This window comes from Aricia agestis, chromosome 5, assembly GCF_905147365.1.
Source record: "Aricia agestis chromosome 5, ilAriAges1.1, whole genome shotgun sequence".
Taxonomy (NCBI): Eukaryota; Metazoa; Arthropoda; class Insecta; order Lepidoptera; family Lycaenidae; genus Aricia; species Aricia agestis.
The window spans coordinates 17,063,707-17,084,997 of record NC_056410.1 but is presented as its reverse complement, the minus strand read 5'-3'; the positions used below and the strand labels follow the sequence as shown (position 1 = coordinate 17,084,997).

Sequence of the window (21,291 nt, the reverse complement as noted above, 5' to 3'; positions counted from 1 at the left end):
GATTTAAGTACTTTTTTCATTAAAGATTAAAAAAAGGCTTGAGCTGTGTTCCTATGTTTTGCTTTTTTTTGTATAATCTAGCCAAATCTGTTTTCTGGATGTTTGAACACAGCGGAAAATCTGGCCATTTTTTTGGGTTTTTGAACGTTCATATCTTATTTAATAATTAAATTATGAAAAAAAAGAAAACATAGGGACATCGTATTAGTGGTCGTAGATATTCAGGAAAAAAATTATAACTCTACTAGCATTATCCAGGGAGGAAACAGGGGACAACGTTTGTATGGAAAAAAGGGCGGTATGGACTCCTCTTAAGAAAAGATTATAAAAATGAGGGCAAAATGGCGTTTAGTGTAGACTGTGGACAATATTATTTTTCTTATAATTTAGAAAATCACTGACACTCAAGCACCACTCGTTTCCCTAACATAAACACTTTTTTTTTATTAAAATTTAAATACACAAACTTTCCCCTTTTACTAATAAAAATACCACAATGTTTGTGTAGAGTATAGACGTTGTAGTTTTGTTTTTGTCTCATAAGTTATTTTTTTAACATATCAGACAAGAACTAAAACACATGACAAACTACTGTAGAAAGTATGCACATACAGTGTAGATCTTTTTATTAGAAAGAGGCTTATTGTATAATTAAATCAGTTTATTTGTATTAAAATTATAGTTTGCCGTATTACCTGGTCGTTTTTATTTTCTATTTTTTTTTTCATTAAGAAATACATGATCGGAGATTCATAATGTTCATGAAGGATGCACGATTTAAGATACATATTTTCACAATTAATAATTCAAAAGATTAACAACTGAAAGACATATAATCACTCATTACCACATTTTTACATTTTAAATAAATTGGCACATTATTTCGATAAGTAATTAGAAGTTACACGTAGTCTGTGTACTTAGATCTTAATAACAACACTTTTACTTACAGCTAACTTACACTTATTTACTATACACAATATGATTGTTAGCGCACGTATCTTTGCAGTTTGCGTATACGTACGAACGAATGCGTGCATATATTTACGAAAGCACATTTTTTTTTGTAACAATGTTACTTATAGGTATAATATGTTTTACATACGTAAAATATGAACTATTGCTATGTCATAGACGACAATATTCTTTTCTTGCAAACTTTCTGCGAAAGGAATATTGTAATTAATTAGAAAAGAACATAATAAGCCGTTACTTAGATGAAACTTATAGCATTTGACGCTTGTAAGTTAATGGACCCCATTCAAGTTACCACCATTTGTGAGCACTGGTTTTTCTTCTATGAGACTCAGAGAAGACACTGATATGTCATCTTCTTCATCTGTAAAATAGAGATACACAATTATTTTTTATCAATTTGTACAGGTACTATTTGTATTTTTCTTACAATACTAAAATTATAAATGTAAAAGTGTTTATATGTAAAACACACTATGCCGAATTTTCGCGGCGGAAATTCCGCATGATTACGTCAGCAATGTCAAACGCCGCGACGGAATTTGGGCATGGTGTGTCATCGATAATTTAAAATACATTGCTGTCGAAATCAAGCCAAACCTCCGCCGCGGAAATTCGGCATAGTGTGTTTAGACGCTAACTGCTGCACTTAGAGACGATTATATTTTATTATTTAACTGTAATTAAGTGAAAACTTTGACATAAGCTTACATAAGCCTCATACATTATCTGTCAAAGATTTCATTAAATTAAAGTTTAATCATCATTAAATGTTTCTGAGTACGGCCATTATTTACTAAACCTGTACATTTGGAGTCCCAGGAAATTACAATCATGCAAAAAAACCGCATTATATATTTATATACCGCATATAAGCGGTATATTGCGGTATGTATATTACCGCATATACAATATTTATACAGGGTGCAATTACACCTTTCTGGGGCTTAAGTATCATTAGGAGAGTCCATTTAACCAAAAAAAAATTTGGTGTTATATTTTTTTTATTGAAATATTTTATCCCATTTAAAATCGTTGCAGAATGGTCACTTGCGGCGCGGGCGAATGAGCGGGGGTAACGCGGGGGTAGGCGACGCGTCGTGTCCATTAATTGTAGTGTTTTTAGGATAACTTTCGAAAGCTATTTCTCAACATTTTAGTACTGAGTGATTATAAAAGAAAAAATACGTGTATTTTTATTTTTAACAAGGATCAATATATCAAAGTTTGGCAGGAAGGTTTAATTGCACCCTGTATACCGGTATATTAATAGATATAATTATATATCTATTATTATACCGCATTATAAACGCATTTCGCCAGAACGAAGTTAAAAGCAACATCTAGTTATAAAATGTTGCTTGAAATTACACATAGAATGAACTGTACATACCTGAACTAACATCAGATTGATTTCGTGGGCTTAAACGACATCCCTTTGATAGGTAATTTTTTAATTTACCTAAAGATGCGAGTATTAATCTGAAAACAACCACATTACCTTTTAACCAGGAGTTAATGTTATGCTTATTACATATTTTATGAACAAATGTGATTTTAGCGCTTGACAAATTCGATAACAACACTTATAGTTAATAAAAACTTGAGAGGTGTCAAGGGACACCCGGATGGAACGAAGTGATAAAACAAAAAAAAAAGAGAGAGAGAGACACGCGCTGCCGCACGGCTTACAACTAAAGCATTTTTGCTCTAGTTGTAATAAACCGACATTTGTGTCATGTCGTTACAACTTTTTCCGTGTAGCCCTTGTATAGCCTTTCGCAACGCGCGATAAGGCGCGAACGAAGTTTCGTTGCAATAAATAGAAATGTTTTTTGTAAAAAATTTTTGCTGCAATATACATAATATTATAAATAGAAGTAAGTACAAATAAACACATACCCTAAGAATGGCGGACTAGGTGAGAGAGGTCGTGACAAATACTCTGGATGAAACTGTACAGAGACGTAGTACGGATGGTTCTCAACTACTGCAACTTCCATCCGAGTGCTGGTCTCATCTTTGCCGACGAACCGAAGACCAGCGGCCTCGAGCTGCTTGATGTATTCCGGGTTCACCTCGTAACGATGCCTGTGCCGTTCTTCTATCACATTCTTCTTGTATAATTGAGCTGTGAATTTAAAGTTTAACGATAGATGAAAGTTCATGGTGACATAAATCCACATGTTCAAGGTAAGATTAATAATGGTGAAGCAAACGAGTTTCGGTTGGCAGAAATTCTGCTGCATTCAGTTTCATAAATCATACTTCATTCACACGAGCGTAATTTTGTGAGTCATGATTTGTATGAAAAAATATTTACGCGACCGAAATTCTGCGCTCACAAATAACAAAATTAGGCTTGTTTGGCCTCACCCTAAAAGTATGACAATAGAACCAAAGTTACAAAACTCTTAAAAAATAATAAATTGTTATAATTTTAAATACTAACAAGCACATCGAGAGACAATATGATTTTAAAAAACCAAGTACTCAAGTAATAAAAACTTTAACTGTAAATTCAACCTCGTGACAATACCTTTATGAAATAAAAACCATAAGTATAGGTCATATGTTAAGGTTAAAAGCCAAAAGAGGACATAGTATACATAAATTAACTTACACATAACACAGGGTTCTAGTATAGTCTTCCTCTTCCCTAGCCTCATGGTTCCACCGAGATTCCCTGGATGATGCTCAGGCATGTCAATCACCAGTTTATCTTCACAGTTTGGATCGGCTTCAGTGGTATTCGCATTCTTTAAGCCCAACACATTCCTAGCGAACTCTATAACCGCAGCTTGGAGCCCTAAGCAAATGCCGAGCATGGGTTTCTGTGTTTCTCTGCACCATTGGCAAGCCTCTATTTTACCCTCCATACCACGCTGGCCGAAACCACCGGGAACTATTACACCACTGAAAATATATTTTTATTTTATATATTCAATTACAATGGCAATACAGTGTGATGAACAGGTGAATGCTTATTTAATAAAATAACTGTACTTTATATAATATTTTAAAGTTGTAAGTTAAGTACTTAATTTTCCGTTGTAGCATTACTTATTGTTATTATATCCCGCTAAGCCGTGTTAACATAAGCCCAGTGTGGACTTTTTAACACTGTAATTTGTTAGCTGTATATTCATATTTTTTGTATGAATAAATAAATAAATAATAAAATAAATAAGAATTTTAAAAATGTGTAGTACAGCAGGCAGGTGATCGCACATTTAGCACGCACGCGCCGTTCCCGCCGGATTTTGGAATTCATTGTATGTAATTATGTGAAACCTCGCACATTTGTCAGCACCACATTTGCAAACTACACTAGCATTTGCAAACGTTAAAATTTACAAGCGACACTACTATCACAGGCGGTTTAGTCGAGGTAAACTCACTGCGAATTACATGTATTGTAAATGCGAATTAAATGTATTGTCTCCGCCTTACCGCTAAGCTGACAATGAGATAAAACCAGCAGTCAACGAAACTTTGTGTGATGTTATTGCAATCTGCTATATAAAGTTTTGTGCTTATAAGTCCAACCATTTTTGTAAATTTACAGACAGCGTCAAAACTTTATTTAATTTTTTACTTTATTTAATTCTAATCTTTACTTTATATAATTCTAATCACTAGGTGACGAAAAATGTTCTAGATCTAGGCGATGACTACTTACTCGCTTTTGCACAGATCCTGCCAAGCTTTATGGTAGCTCACTGGATCATCATTCTTGGTCTTTTTCTCCAAATTGACAGCTTCAATGTATGTGAGGTTGAGTTTGCTACCAGACGCTATGCAGGCGTGCTGCAGAGCCTTCGTGACACTAGCATAACTGTCTTCCAGCTTTGTATATTTTCCAACGAGAGCTATATTCACTTCCTTACGAAGATTATCGACTCTCTTTGCGAGGTTTCGCCATTTTTGCATGAATCTGGAACACAACAAAAAAAAAAACAAGGATTTGATACAGTAGTCTCTACTCTCTGCATAACATTTTATCTAAGGAGATACAATATTTTAGTAAGGAAAGATTAATTGTGTTTAATGAGCTTCGAAACTGCTGAACAGATTTCGCACTGATACTTATAGATTGGACCATTCAAAAGTACTAGACTTCTTTATGATTTCCTTTGCGCGATGCCCTTTTGGGAGTAACAGGCAACATCTAATTATTTCCTTGATTTTAATAAAACTTCATTAAAAAATAACTAACACTAACTTTGATAAAACATATTCAAATACATATAAAACTACATACTTTCCAGGGCGTGGCATAGTCATGTTGAGCTGTAGTCTTTCATTCAAGTATTTAACAACACCCTGCGCCTCCATCAATAGTGGAACATGATAAACGGATGTCAAATCATGAATGCAAATAACCTGGAAAACAAATTCATTTTATTTAAAAAAAAACAGAATATTGAGTTCTCATAATAATATGATTATATACTTCAAAATATATTATTACTAGATGTCCCGGCAAATGTTGTTTTGCCATATGAATGGGGATTGTCCATTTTTTTTTAATTTTGCTAATTATAAAAACATTTCGAGGAATAAGGTCAGTGATCGTTTTTCTGTATATAAACGAAAAAAATACCCATTAATTACTTATATTTTAGAACAAATATGTTTAACCTTTGTTTGACCTTCAATGGCGTTAAATTAGCAATAAATTCGACCAACATTACGTTTCGAACTTTTGGTAATTGGTGGAAATTTAAAACATACAGTAGAGGTCAATTGGCCGCCGGTGATGACGTCAGAGCGAAACTTTAAAAATTTATTGACAAAAAACTAGCCAATGAATTTCAAAATTATTTAATTTATATTCTTAAAATACCCTATTTTAACGAAAAAAAATATAAAAAGTGCATGTGATTTTTTTTATACAATGCCCATTATTTCAAGTATAGTTTTAATGTAGGTTGTAAATTGCAATGTATAATAGTTCTTTATTATTTTATTGAATTGAGTAAATAAGTATGGTACTACGTCCATTTTGCTATCCCGTTGCACAAACAATGGTCACCGTCAGTCTCGAATAGTAAAAAAATGTCTATTATTTATTCAACAAATGCACTTATCAATATAAAAAGTAGCCAGTAGCCGATTCTTAGACCTACTGAATATGCATATAAAATTTGGTAAAAATCAGTAAAGCCATTTTGGAGGAGTACAGTCACTAACATTGTGACACAACAATTTTATATATAAGATTTTATCAATACATCATTCCATAAGATTAACTTGAGATTTCAGTTTTTTGCAAGCAGACATAATATAATTGCCAAATAGGGAATTCCACCATCATGGACCATATAAGAGGAAGTATCAAGGAGTGAGCACACTGAGACGGGCCATGCCGGGGCTTAGCGGGGGCGCATGGCAAAAATCCGCCTCCATACAATTTGTATGGAAGTGTGCGATACGCGCATCCGCACACTGTGCCGGGGCGCATCGGCGCGGATTTTTGCTCGGCGGATTTCCGTCAATGTGACACGGCCCCACAAGACCCGCTGCGCCCCGGCAACAGTGTGCTATAGCAAGCGACGCGCGGATGTGATGCGATGCGGCTCGGCAAGCCTCGGCTCAAAATCCGTCAATGCGTTGCGCACCGACCCGCCACGGCACAGTGAGCGTTAAAATCCGTCGATGCGATGCAACCCGACCCGGCAATTATAGTGTTCTATAGCGCATTTTGCGCTGCGCTGCGCCCCGACCCGCCCCGGCACGCGCCGACAAAGTGTGCGCGAACCTTTAGAGGACAAGAATATGTAATGTTCACTTTCCAAAACACGCTATAAACATTTTATTTTCACATAGAATTTTTGCATTGTATTTAGCATGGCGCTTCCTTGTTTCCTTATATGCTACAAAAAATAACTTTTCAGTATGTTGTCCATAGTCCATACTCACTTGCTCTGGTGCAACATGGCAGAAGTTAGATACTTTCTCCTTGACACTATGGTTGATTGGTTTCTCTGATCGGCACAAAATTAAGTCTGGTGAGAGTCCAAGGCCACGCAGTTCACGCACTGATGACTGCGTTGGCTTAGTTTTAGGTTCTCCAGTAGATTTAGGCTATAATTATAAAGAGATCTTGTAAAGTCACATTTTTATAATATCCTTACATAACCTCTTTATGCAAAAACTGTTAAAAATACTTAAAGTCCCATGGGAGAATATAGTTCTCTTAACAAAATAAGAACAAAATTATGCATTATGCATGACAAATGAACTGTATATGCAAAAAATGAAGTTATGGCAACTAGATAATAGTTTAATTTATTAGAAATCAGTCTTCAAATTTCAGAGGGTATCTTTAACTTATTGTCAAATTGTCATGAAACTATATTCAATATATTATAATCTTACCACTGGCACTAGCGACACATGGGCGCAACAGAAATTTTCCCTCTTCACACGGAACTGAAACTGTCTGAAGGCCTCAACAAAAGACATCCCTTCGATATCTCCGATGGTGCCCCCCAGCTCCACTATACAGACTCGTGGTGGGGTGTTGTCTGCTGTCACTGGTATTGCAGCAACCCTCTGAACCCATTCTTGAATAGCATCAGTGATGTGTGGTATTACTGACAAAAAAAAAACATTTTTGTTGCTTCAAGTGCTAGGTTTTTCTTTTTTTCTTTGATATTGTGATAATCCATTTTTGAATTGTATATACAATATATAGGTAGTGATGTGTTTTTTGTTACTAAACCAAAGTAAACATTTTAATAACATTGTTTATGAATAAAAATAGATCTTTTGAGCTGGCAGAGAATCAAAAATACATGAACATAACATTACTCTTGTTGAGTCAAAAAATTCAAGGTAACAGTTTCCATTCCTTGATGTGGAAATACTGAGAAATTAAAAAAAAACGTAAAATAAACAACAATGTGTAAAGAGATTTGAAAAACAATAATAATTTGGGGAAATGATTACAATTTAACAAAATACTTGGTATGAAGTATGCACATTTTTTGTAACAATAATACAATTGATAGATAGGCAACAAATATTATTTTATACCTATATTACAATTGTATAATAGTTATGAACTGTAGAAACCTGGTCACATCAGTTTCTATCAAATATACTTAACCTCTACCTCATAAAATACAAGGATCACAGGCAGTTTATTAATAAGTTAAAGTTATCAACCATGTCTGTACTAGACATGGTTGATAACAATTATGTACTTACCTTGGACTGTTTTACCGAGGTAGTCGCCCCTGCGCTCGCGTTCAATGACCTGCTGGTAGATTTTGCCTGTTGTTATGTTGTTATCCCTGTGAAGGGTTATGTCCAGGAACCTCTCGTAGTTACCGAGGTCCAGATCCACCTCACCTCCGTCGTCGAGCACATAAACTTCTCCTGTAAACAGAATTATGCGGCAATGTGATTAAAAAGAACGTGCTCGACACGTTTCATAAAAATAACGTTTAAAGTACAAAATTTACCATGCTCATAAGGAGAAAAAGTTCCCGCGTCGATATTTATGTACGGATCTATTTTAATTGAAGTCACATCGATTCCACAGCTTTTGAGAATTGTGCCAAAAGAACTCGCAATAACACCTTTCCCCACACCACTTATTACTCCTCCAGTAACCAGTATATACTTCATTTCAGGCATCTTGCCAGTTAACAGTATTTAGATTTAAAATACAGATTTTAAAATGCGACGTAGATTAAACAAAAATACGTTTCCCATTTAAGATTTTAACAAATTGCACACACGTGCGCGCATCAATTTTGCAATTTGCATCAATAATAATCTTAGTGACATTGACACTTGACAGTAGCTGTCATTGCAATGTGTTTTTTCTTATTATGGCACTTCGGCTATTTAACCATGTGCCATGGCCATGGCCAGCAGGGACAGAAAACGTTATCAAAAATTTACCGTTAAATTTACAAAAACATTCGTCCCGTTATCGTTACTTACAAATTACCGCAACTTTTTTGTTAACGTTAAAAAGTATCGATACTTTTTACCGGTATATTTATCGTTATTTCTTAACGTTACCATTACTCTACGCGCGACGTTGCCAGACCTCTGTGGTGGCAACGTCGTGTCTCGCACAACGTATAATATGTCAATACGCTTATGCTATGGACTCGCGTACTGCATCGGGATTCGGGACACTCGTCGTCGTCACTCACCGTACTGCGCGGATTGCGGACACGGGACAAGGAACTTGTAACACAGATTTCTTAGCTGTTGAACGTTTGTAAAGCAAAAAGTTTCTTTTTGTTTTGAGAGTAATCTATATCTATGTATACTATATAAAATTGCATGTCCTGACGGTTAAAACTGTTAAAGTTACAGTCACAAAATTTTGTGATTAAGGTTGTTTTATAAAGTAAACACTTACTAAGGAATGAATTTTGGAAACTTTAACCCGAAGGGGGTGAAATAGGGGTTGAAAATGTGTATGAAAGTCCGTCATTTCTCAAGTTAGAAACATGAAACTTTATTTTTGGGCTACTGATTACAAATGAATGCATATATATTTAAGTGTTTTTGGAAATTGTACCCCCCAAGGGGGTGAAATTGGGGTTGAAAGTTTGAATGAAAGTCCGTCATTTCTTGAGCTAGGAACTTGAAACATTATTTTTGCGCTACTGATTAAAAATGAATTGATACGTATGTAAGCGTTTTTGAAAATTCTACCCCAAAGGGGGTGAAATTGGGGTTGAACGTTTGAAAGAAAATCTATTATTTCGTGAGTTAGAAATTTTAATGGAAGGAATAAATTATTACGAATTACGAACAATTAAATTGAGTATTTTGTAGTCATAATATTGTCAAGTGCCTCTGTTGCCATTATTAATGTCGAGCAAATAAGGCCAAAGTAGCGTTTGTTGTATGAGAGCTCCCCTTAAATATATTTTGCCCTGTTTTGTTTTTAGTATTTGTTGTTATAGCAGCAACAGAAATACATTTTAAAATTTTAAAGACAAACAAGTCATTGCAATAAGGTCCCTTTTTACTCTTTGGATAAGAACCACAGAAAGGGGAAAACTATCCATCTTTGTTATTATACTATGTTAACGCGGACGAAATCGCGGGCAATAACAGCTAGTTAATCACAATATCACAAACTTTTATTATCATCTCTAAATCAACTTCTATATTATGAGACAGTCAATATAGAGGTAAGCCTTCAATATTGAAGTTTTGAAATAATTTTAATATTAATTGTAGCTTGTTGACAATATTGAACAAAATTAACGTTGTGTTTTTGTATTATTTTCCTAAAATTGTGTTATTTCGGTTTTTAATATTGTGTAATGTACTGTACAATATTAACCATTAAATATTCGATGTCGTGCACAAGTGTGGGCAAGTGATACAACTTCAAGAAACGTGCTATTTTGTGTTTCCTCTGAAACTCCATCGAAAGTTGTAAAGGGTATACCACTTTTATAATAAAACAACTTACTTGACTCGTTGACTTTACTAACTACTTTTTTAGACTTTTGACTTGACGATCATCTGGAAAAATGATTACTTGATTGTAAACCTTCCACGAAAAAATTTTTTCCCGCCATATTTTACTTGACACTGGCCATGGTTAAATAGCCGAGCGTCATATTAAGAAAAAAATAGTGAATGACATTTCTGATTTCATATCGATTTTGACAGTTGACACTTGATGACAGTTATTACAAGTGCTTGATGCATAGTGTTGGTAGTTTTATTTATTTAGTTTTGATCTAGAAATCTCTAAAACCTAAAAATGCCGAAGTATTACTGTGACTACTGTGACACCTATCTAACACACGATTCCCCAAGTGTAAGGAAAACTCATTGCACAGGACGCAAACATAAAGACAATGTGAAGTTTTACTACCAGAAATGGATGGAAGAACAAGCACAGCATCTTATAGACGCTACCACTGCAGCGTTTAAAGCAGGTAAAATCGCGCAAAATCCCTTCGGTAACAAGGGCGCAGCTATACCGCCACCATGGGACCCATCAGTTATGGGTCCGGGGGGACCAAGACCGCCTGTGCCTACTCCTGGTGGTCCACCGGGCATGATCCCGCCGCCGGCCATGGGACCTGGCGGGCCGATGGCCCCGCCTATGATGATGGGTCCGCACGGTCCTATGCCTCCAATGATGGGGATGAGACCTCCTATGATGATGGGAATGGGGCCTATGGGTCCGATGGGACCTATGGGACAAATGCGGCCGCCGCTTATGAACGGACCTCCTATGAACAAATAGTGAGTTGAGAAAGTGAATGGACACTTGAGTGCATACATAACATACAATTATCAAAATTCTGATAAGTTTTAGACATAAATAAATAATTTTTATCAAGTACTGTTTTGTTTTTATTTAATAATAACTTAGAATTTCAGGATTTCTACCCATAATAAATAGACCATAAAACTACCCATAATGAAACATAATCAATTCATATTCTATGAAGGAATAGTCACTGTATTATAATATACTTACAGTATACTTCACTTTCTCCTTATCGATTTTTTGCTATCAAAACTCAGATCACCACCATAAATTATTGTAAGTGATGCAAGGATTTACTCAAAATTTTCTTATATTTGGCCATGGTTTAACTAAGTTACTTTAGTATTCATTTCACAAGATCTAGTGATAAGTTCTTAGTTACTGGAATTTATTGTTGTAATATTTTTTAGTTGGTGGCATTACAAACACAAAGTATACTTCTATAGAAAACTTTTATTTATAATCAACATGTCTGTTACCCTATCACATCCTCATTTTGGGGTGTTGTGGAGTCATTAAAGCAGGGGGAAGTGAGTGCGGAGAATGATATGACGACCAAGTCCACAAGTATTAAGACTGCAATGACTATTGGTACTAATCCATTAAAAACCAGCCCATTTTTCATTCTTGATGTTTCACTATATTTGAGTCCCATGAATACATTATATGCAAGAGAGATTTCTATGATGCAACTCAATACAAGTCCATATATAATCACGCACATGGAACAATATTTCTTCTTGATGGCACTAAGTAGAAATATTGCAAAGTAACCATAGACTGTGAATATTGCAATAGGAGCTATTAAAACGTGTGAAACATAGCATGAGTGTATAAACTTCTCTAGGGCTAAATCTGCAGTGTTCATTATGAGGATTACTATATAAAGTTTAACTGCATAGGTTTTAGAACTCATTCATAAAGAGTTTTTAAAAAATAATTTTATTTATTTCATGGACAGTGTATTTTTGATATTATAATAATTCTGTCATATTAATAACAATTATGTTGACATAAACCACAATCTTTTTTTTGCAGAAATTACAATAGATCATGTGTAAGCAGTTGAGACTTGAGCCTGCACAAAATGATGATTGCCAAGCTGGACTATCCTGCTTGGCAATATTATAAGTATAATACTTATTAAGTATGTTTTGCATTGGATATTTAAATATATTTAGGCGCCGGTTAGTCAATACTAAAAAGTAAAAAGTATACAAGTACAATAATACAGGAATTATTTGAATACCAACACAATATAGGTACTTACCAATAGCTCTATGATACGCGCGATTTTATTATGTATTCGTAAATCGGAAGGATTATGCTTATTAGGATTTTGTAATAGGAACCACTACCAACCTAAATAAACATGACTCATATTACTATCAAACTGTAGCTATCAGTAGCTCTAACACCACAGTTAACACAGTAGACCGTAAAGTTGTATAAAATCATGGCATAGTTATTTCTGAAGAAAGTTCTGCGCCGGACTTCCCCCACTCAGAGTTGCTAGCATTGAAAATATTGTGCCTCGAAGGTAGTAAAATACCGATGCGCGACCTTTCTGCTTCTAGTTTATTCTTGCAATGGGGATTGTCCATTTTTTTTTTAATTTTGCTCATTACAAAAACATTTCGAGGAATAAGGTCAGTGATCGTTTTTCTGTATATAAAAGAAAAAAATACCCATTAGTTACTTATATTTTTGAACAAATATGTTTAACCTTAGTTTGATCTTCAATGGCGTTAAATTAGCAATAAATTCGACCAACATTATGTTTCGAACTTTTGGTAAGCTTCTCGTATTAGCTTTCACATAATGAGAACTTGCATTTGACAAACCAGCCATTATAAATAAGATTGAAAGGAAATTTAAAACATTACAGAGGTCAATTAGCCGCCGATGATGACGTCAGAGCGAAACTTTAAAAATTTATTGAGAAAAAACTAGCCAATGAATTTCAAAATTATTTAATTTATATTCTTAAAATACCCTATTTTAACGAAAAAAAAGTACATGTGATTTTTTTTGGACAATGCTCATTTCGGTGCGCACAATATCGGGCAGGTACCGTACATTTTTCAAAAACTTAAAGAGGTAACATACAAAAATTCCTACCTTTATTGATTATTGTCATTCATTTCGTTGCGGTTTCAAAACATGCATTACCTTCTGACCTCTGCGCTCTTTCTTGGTTAGTTACGGATGCTCTACAATCTACATCTTATTCTGTCGGTAGGAGCATCTAGCGTTTACGGGCATATGTGATTGTCGATGGGTCAATACTCAATGGCCATTTATAATATAATTTTAGTATGCATGGTTTGTTTGCTTGGATAGAATATGAAGGCTATGAAACTGCTGGACCAATTAACATGGGTTACGGGTAAGAAAAGTAATTTTAACGCATTTATTTAACACTTTATTTAAATAACTTAAAAAACTTTGAAAATGTTCAAAACACTACTTACATAGTAATTTATTAATAAATACTTAACACTAGTTTGTAACTACAGTGTAAGACTAATCTTAATTTTAAAAACCAAGATTGGCCCAAAAGAGCAACGTAAGCAGAAATATAATATTAAAATACAAATGTATAAAGATAGAGAGGAATGGATTTAATATTTACAATGAATGCCAGCATAAATGGCACACAAATAAGTTAGAAAGGACTAGAATGAAGCTTCTATAAATTTCATTGACCACAATGTATGTACACACGGATAAGATTAGGGGAATTAGTTAAAGCACCGCTCTAGATAATAGAAATTAGAATTCAATTATTTAAACCATCATAAGGCGGTCTCCAAAGTTGTAGGCGAAATTTTCCCCTTTTCAGGTGACGATCTGCCTTTGGACACTGAATTCGATGGAGACTTAAACGAAGTCAATCTAGGAGGGGAAGGCTCTGGTGGACTATTGAAAAATTCTGCACGCTTCGCTTGTATTATTTCAGATCGGGACAACCCGGTTTTCGGATAGTCTGCACCAAGAGGAAACACCCCCTGCTCAATAGAACCGGAGGAATTACGATCTTGCTTTAAATTTAGTTCGGTTATGGGAATAAGATTTCTTCTTGCGCCAAAATGTTGATTCGTCACTATAGGAACTGTTTTATTCGGTGGGCTATCGGGATTCGTATCACATTTTTCACCGGAACTATTCGATTCGTCTTCGTTGTTCGCTTCGGGTATCGGAGTGGACAATACATCGGATCGTGGGCTAGCGAATCGCCACTGAGACTTGGGTGAAAGTAGAATTTTGGTAGAGTTTTTATGCTCCTTGACTAAAGCGTTGGCTCTACCAGGAGAGACTGGCTGGTTATTTGTTTTCATGACTTTTCTGTGAGCGTATGTTTTTGGCGATCCGCTCAAATCGAGAATGTTAACATGGGACTTGTTGCTCGGAGGTGTCACTGGTACTTGTGCTTTTTCTTTCGACAATTTCAGTTGTTCTACGGCTGATAATTTATTTGTTTTCTGTTGCACGTTCATCGTATTGAGCTTGACACTATGTTGTAGGAGCAGCCTTTTAAAATCGAGTCTGGAAGTCTGAGGCAAGGGGCCGAAGCGATCGGCGCAAGTGGTTTCCTGCTTTTGCAAGCCAATATTATTAGTTGGCGACATACAAACGCCTTGTCTATCGGTGTGTAGCCAATTTATTTTGTTTCTAGCGTCTCCTAAATATCCCGTTTCAGGATGACGTTGGGTGCCCTTGTTGTATACTGCTGTTTCAGATGTCACCGGTGATAGGCTTCTAATGGATATCGAAGGAGATTCTGCTCTTTCTGGAGTTTCCTTAATATTTAACTTCTTTTTGCTTTTATGTATCACTGCGTATAACTCCTCATTGGTCATTGTGGATTTGACAGGCGAGAGAAGCTTCGAAGATAAATCTACCACATTCTCTTTGTTAGTTGGTGTCGAAGATTTGAAATTTGTAGCCGTCCGTGGATCTATGGGGGATATCTTAATAGATTCGTCAGTCTTTCGTGCGAAGTCGCGATCTGGTTCAGTGAGATTATAACTGCTATTTTGGTATATCGGGAGCTGTTGAACTTGTTCGAAAGTGGTTCTCTTTGGAAGCGTCCAAAACTTTGGTTGTGAATTTTGTAGCGTATCCGTAGTGCTACGATGATTAAGTGTCCCATGTTTTCCTCTCTGTGTGGTATAATAGCGCTGTTGATAGGAATTTGCAGCATTATATTCAGGTTTATTTGGAACTTGGACTAGTTCTTGGGTTCTAATTAGCACGCCTCTGTCAGCACTGGAATGTCGATAGTCTGAAAATTAGAAAAGGTTTGTTAATACTTGCCAATTTGGTCTTCTATAATTTTGCTCCTACACCTAATTAGTTTCATTTATAGGTAAGTACTTGCAGCGTTTGTTAGTTATGTGTACCATATTTTAATGTTACTCTAATCAGATCATTAACTGCTACAACTACATTGCTAGCCGCGAGTATTTTGCGGTGTATGTGCAGTACATAATATAAAATATTATTATCTTTAAAAAACTCTTCCTACACCTACAAGTGGGTAAGTTGGTGTTTGAAATTGTTACAAATTATAACAACTAGTTACTCTACATATAACAAGAGATAAGAAACAAGAAAGAATTTTTTAAAGGTCACTCAAGCAAGAAAACAATTACATGATAATATAGCAGATAAATAAATAATTCAATTTATAAAAAACAAGAATGCTTCAGTTGCAAACATGCGGTGTGATATAAAAACAAATTATTTTAATCCATTACATTTTACATCGATAAACGGTACATAATATAAATTAATTTCAAGTGCATGGTATTATATTCTTTGTTACAACTTACAATATTTATTTCACTTATACAATAAACATATAATTATGAATTAGGTACTTAATTATAATTAGTTACTTAAAAATGTTAGATGTTACATATCCACCACAAAATAAATTTGAGATAGGGTTAGTATACCAAGCAGTCATGCCAAAAAGCAACGTAAACTTTACCTTCGAAGGACTTGTAGTTAACAAAGTCGCAACCATTGGAAGCATTCTCGTTCACTGTGCAAAGCGATGTTATGATCAGTGTTTCAAAAGGAAAAAGAAAAACACAAGATAAATCTGAACCGCCACTAGTTAATTCTGATTTTTCCCAAAAATTAGCGGTGCTTAGTGCGTCCATTGTGAAGTTTTTAAAAATATTAATTTACATTAGTGATGTCCCTGTAGGTTGTGTATGTACAGGACAGACTTTAATTAGTCTTAGCTGTTGAACTATCAGCTGTATTATAAAATATTTTTACGCTCTCAATATTTGTTGTATTTTAAGAAAGAAACGAAGTCGCCGTAAAAATAATTTATAATAGAACTAATGGAATCATAACCTAGAGTGCAAATCGTTAAAGGGTGAAAAGGGTACAATGCAAAGGAGTAAAATTAAATGAAATAAGTGCGTTAATTCACAATACATTTATAATATTATTTACAATAACACATAAAGACAAACAGAATATCACACCATGCACTTACAATTAGAAAACATTAAACCGTTGTAAGCTGTGCACACTGCGGTGAAAAGCCACCATGCAAATCACAATTTTAACATAAAGTACACTAGTAAAATATTCATCAATCTTATTGAATTGTAAACTTTCCTATCAAATCGTATAACTACATTTTCTTAAATATTTTAATAAGAATAATTAATTAAAAATTAATATCAATAAAATCTCTAATCCAAAAATAAAAAATCATGGATATCTCGGAAGACGATTTGTAGTTTGTCAACTACTGGACGGAATTTATTCAACAATATTACAATAAACATCTAAAGTAAAAAATAAAACTTAAGCCTATAATGCATAAGCGTATCATAAGGTAGGTAACGGGAATACGAAATTATCCAAAAGGATTTAGTCGTTACCAAATTTCGGTACCATAGTCAGATTCAGATATAGATAATATTCTAGCTCTATGCATAGAACTGTCGCATGGGACAGTTACTTTAGTCGGCGAGAGAGAGCATGACATAGGAGAATGAAGCACACAAACATTATCGGGATCAGAGTCTAGTATTGCTGATAATACATCTAAAGATGTATCTTTGTTTTCAGGCAACAAAACAACAGTGTGCCGTTTGGATAGCGGAGTAGTTAAGGGACTTAATGTTAGAGCAGATAATTCAGATTCGAATTTATCTTGGTCACTAAGTTGACACATTTCTTTATTATCCAGTCTACAATCATTTAGATTTTTATTAATATTTCTTTGACTAAATTTTGGAGAAACTGTAGGTGGATAGTTTATCTGTTCTTTAAGTAAATCCGCAGCTATTTCTGCTTGAATCATTTCGAATGAATTTACTTTCTTTGCACTATTACTAAAGCTATCGAGTTTGAGCAATTTCTTAATTGGCATCAATGGAGAATTCGCCTGTTTGTAACTGTCACTTCTCTTAACTTTACTAATTGTAGATTTATCTAATTTACTTAACGATACATCGCTATTATCAAAATTTACATCGCTATCTATCTTAATACTTTTTGTAAACATTTTCATAACATCAGCTACCTTTTTACTACCAACTTGATTTTTTTCTTTAAGTATTATTGGTGATTGAAAATTTGGCACAAAAGGGATGATTTCTTCGTTTAATAGTTTACTATCATTAAAATCTACTGAACCATTACTATCGTCTTTAACGTGTAACCTTGGGTGATTAGAAATCTTACCTGCGTTATCATCTTTCGTCGGTGATAAGCTGACACCATCTGCGTCGTGTATATTTACATAGGCACCAGATCTGGTCATAGCTTCTACAACTCTAGGAATATCTTGTTTAGTTTTAGTGACTGCAACAGTTGGTGATACGTTTGATATTTGTGTGGTAGTTACAGGTGTAGCCGCGATAATTGTGCTTGGCTTAGGCGGAGGTAAAGAAACGAATTCGGTCGTCATTGGTCCATGTGGTTGTGAAGGTGCTTTAATTATCATTTTTCCTAATTGCGGTGAAGTTGGTTTGCTCGATGAAGGTGACGGTAATTGATTATCCACTTCGTCTACAATTTTTACCACATCGGCATTTTCTCTTTGAATTATTGTAGTTGTGGGGCATATTTCTTGTACAAATGGACCTGGTTCAAAAGTGGTATGAGCTCCTTTCCTTCTCTTTAAAGTATCGGATGAATAAATCACTTGACCCTCTGAATCTAGTGTGACTTTTGCTCCCTTTTTATGTAGTTCTTCGTATGTTGCAGTTGATTTTTCGTCAAAGCTGTTGTCCAAGTTATACTCTTTTGAATCATTTAAATTGTTAGGCAATTCATTTAGTGACACGTATTCAGTTTCTGGAAGCCGTCCAGATAAAACGGCTTGTAAGTTTTTCTTTACTATGTCATTATTAGCATATGGGGCCCTATTCATGTTAAACTTCTGATTATTATTCTTTACATCGGCTATCGTTACATAATCTCCTGAGTCATAAAAATCTTCTAACGTCTCTGTTTCTTTAGGCAGGGGCGATTTTTTATTCGAAAGTTTATTTGGCAAAACTCCCTTCAATTTACACATTAAGTTGTTGAATGGATGAAGCGATGGTTTTAACTGGGATAAAGGTTTGGTTACTTTCCCATTTTCGTAAGATTTAATTTCTTTCTGTGTTTCATCACTAGGCACTTCCAATTTCGGTCTACAAGATATTTTATTATTATTATCACAAGTTTTGGAGCTATGAGATTTCTTACTTTCATGACCACGTTGACCATTCTCGCTTTCATCGTCTGAATTTGTTGGTGTTATAACACACATCGAAGGAATTCTAGAACTATTTATAGTTGTCTTAGATCTTATTCTTTCAATTCTGTCGGTACCTTCTAGATCAGAAGATTCAGAAAAGTCTTGTTCTGAAAGGCTATTTTTGCCATGAGCACTAGAAACTGAATCTTCTATAGGTGAACTAGACGTATTGTGACCTGAGTCAGGAGAGCTTGTACCTGTGCTTTTCTTTGCACTTTCTAATTCGGTTTCTGTATGGATTTCAGCGACAGCTGTTATTTCTTTATGATTTCCGACATTACCAGTTATAGTTACAGTAGAAGTAGGTATTTCTGTCGCTTCTATATTAGCCGAGTTATATTTTTCGGCGTATGATCTCATAGCAGTATACCTCAGACTACTAAAAGGTGACTTTGAGAAAGAGGAATTATTACTGCGGTCTAAACTTGAGCTCGAATTGTTTCCGCGATTTCGGATCGGTTTTGTAAGAGAGCTTTTACGTTCAGGAACTGTAGGGCCATTAGCTAAAGACCTGTCACTTCCTGCAGCCATAAGAGTAGTACAAACAGTTCCGGCTGAACTAGTCGTCGTGCTTGTAGATCCTTTACCAAAAAGTTCATACTCATTTTCTGCTGTTTGGCTATTGGAAGAATTAGACAGAGCTATCGTAGTATGCATTGGTGTCCCAGGAGAAACTTCTTCTTCCTTCAATGTTTTTAATCCTGAATCCATATGGAAAGATGTATAATACCCTTCAGTATCACACGAAAATTCTGAACTCGTCTCTAAATCTTCGTGCATATCATGAATAATATCGGGAGTAAGTGTCCCCTCACTTGTGACACTGCCTGATCCTGATGTATTAAGGAACTTTCTCCTGCTAATAATCGAACTTGGAGGGCCATGATGCAAATTCAGAGAGTTATTAGACGTTCCTGCAGAAGTTGTACTTTTTGGCGGTATCGTTGTTGTAGTTATTTCCGAGCCAATGCTTGTTCGCCCTGATTCGGAACTTGCTGACCAGTTTCCGCTAGACGAATGAGGTTCTTCTTTACCAATGGCTGAGCGTCTTATTCTTCTTTGAGTGGAAGGCCTTAACTTGACGTTGACTGTTGCGGTCGACTGAATAGCAGAAGGCAATCCAATACTTTTTTCAGATGAAGAATAGGAAGCACACCTCTGGTGCGTTCGACGTTCTTCTTCACCAGGTCGTTTCTTCCTCATTGTTACTGTTTCCTGTACTTTCTCCTCTTCGGGCTTAACTGGGGATTTCGTCTCTTTATTTTTATCACATTTTGCTGATTCTTTGAAACTATCTCTACTGGCACTCGGTGATCGGCCTATCAGTTTTAATCTATTCTTACCCCATTGCTTTAAGCTATTAAAATGACTTTTCTTCGTGTTAGGGTCTATCGGGCTCTTCTTAAGCAAATCACTAGACCTCGATCTTATGACAGTATTATCTTCAACTTCTTCAGAAGCCACGGCATTTGGTGTATCGCTATGATAAAACAAACCAAGCAAAGCATTAGTCACACGCTAGAGGCTAATTTCTATGACCATAAAAAAAAATCTCCAAAAAATAATGCTTTGTCTTGTAACAGCATTATTGTTTGAAGTCATAATTAATCATGAAGCTCAAGAAATAAATGGTACTATTAGTGTTCAAGTGCACAGGTTGGAGGTGCTTGATCTCAGTTATTATATACATAACTGGAGGAGCACGATTAGAAACGAATAATATTAAAGACACAAAAGCACAACGAAATATTATCGACAGGTTAAAAGTGCATGAACGTTTTAATCGACCATTTAAGCTTCCACACTAATGTGCTTTATTGTTGCTAAAGTTAATTCATATTATGCTAAAGATTACATTATCTATTTTGATTCGAAAAATTTTGAAGACTATGTAGCTAATATTTTCATGACATGTCGTGGTAATACCGTCACGAAGAATGATTTACTAACGTTTAACTGCTAGATAGTGTAATCTAATTTTACGGTGCATCTATAAGCTTACCCAGCAATAGCCTCTCTAAGCTCTTTCTGATCAGTGCCGGAAATTGTGTTGCGTCTTTTACCCCGGGGTTTTCTCGTTCGCGTCCGTCTCTTAACCGTATCAGTCTCCCCGGTAATTGTATCTAAGTGTAGCGATTTGCGCGAAGTACACATTCTGTCGAAGAACTTCCCTGAGGTATCAATTGCCACGAGTTCCGGTGGGAACCTGAAATTCATTAGAAACATATTTGAGAAACTCACGCAATATAAT

The 21,291-nt window shown here is 35.2% G+C and overlaps 3 protein-coding genes across 5 annotated transcripts in view; 1 reads left to right on the top strand and 2 right to left on the bottom strand.

Moving 5' to 3' along the window:
- Positions 1-317: 317 nt before the first annotated feature.
- On the bottom strand, positions 318-8,743 carry LOC121727362 (CTP synthase). The gene is made up of 10 exons (XM_042115154.1): positions 8,451-8,743; positions 8,194-8,364; positions 7,360-7,577; positions 6,901-7,065; positions 5,240-5,361; positions 4,658-4,912; positions 3,599-3,891; positions 2,878-3,106; positions 2,369-2,457; positions 318-1,339 (listed from the first exon to the last, which is right to left on the bottom strand). The coding sequence occupies exons 1-10, from the start codon at positions 8,623-8,625 to the stop codon at positions 1,248-1,250; spliced, it is 1,809 nt and encodes a 602-aa protein (XP_041971088.1). The 5' UTR covers positions 8,626-8,743; the 3' UTR covers positions 318-1,247.
- A 1,919-nt stretch (positions 8,744-10,662) lies between these two features.
- LOC121727370 (U1 small nuclear ribonucleoprotein C) lies at positions 10,663-11,326 on the top strand. The gene has a single exon (XM_042115171.1). It carries the CDS (start codon positions 10,736-10,738, stop codon positions 11,225-11,227), a length of 492 nt encoding a protein of 163 aa, XP_041971105.1. The 5' UTR covers positions 10,663-10,735; the 3' UTR covers positions 11,228-11,326.
- A 2,418-nt stretch (positions 11,327-13,744) lies between these two features.
- The window catches only part of LOC121727361, an 89,988-nt gene continuing 82,441 nt past the window's right edge, over positions 13,745-21,291 (bottom strand). Inside the window, exons 5-8 of one of the 3 annotated variants that reach the window (XM_042115151.1) lie at positions 21,043-21,246; positions 17,978-20,520; positions 16,254-16,307; positions 13,745-15,542 (exon numbers count right to left, since the gene is read on the bottom strand). In XM_042115151.1, the coding sequence (XP_041971085.1) occupies positions 14,053-15,542; positions 16,254-16,307; positions 17,978-20,520; positions 21,043-21,246 (4,291 nt within the window). In that variant the 3' untranslated portion in view covers positions 13,745-14,052. The remainder of the gene's footprint in view (positions 15,543-16,253; positions 16,308-17,977; positions 20,521-21,042; positions 21,247-21,291) is intronic. The other 2 variants (XM_042115152.1, XM_042115153.1) reach the window with 2 other exon arrangements.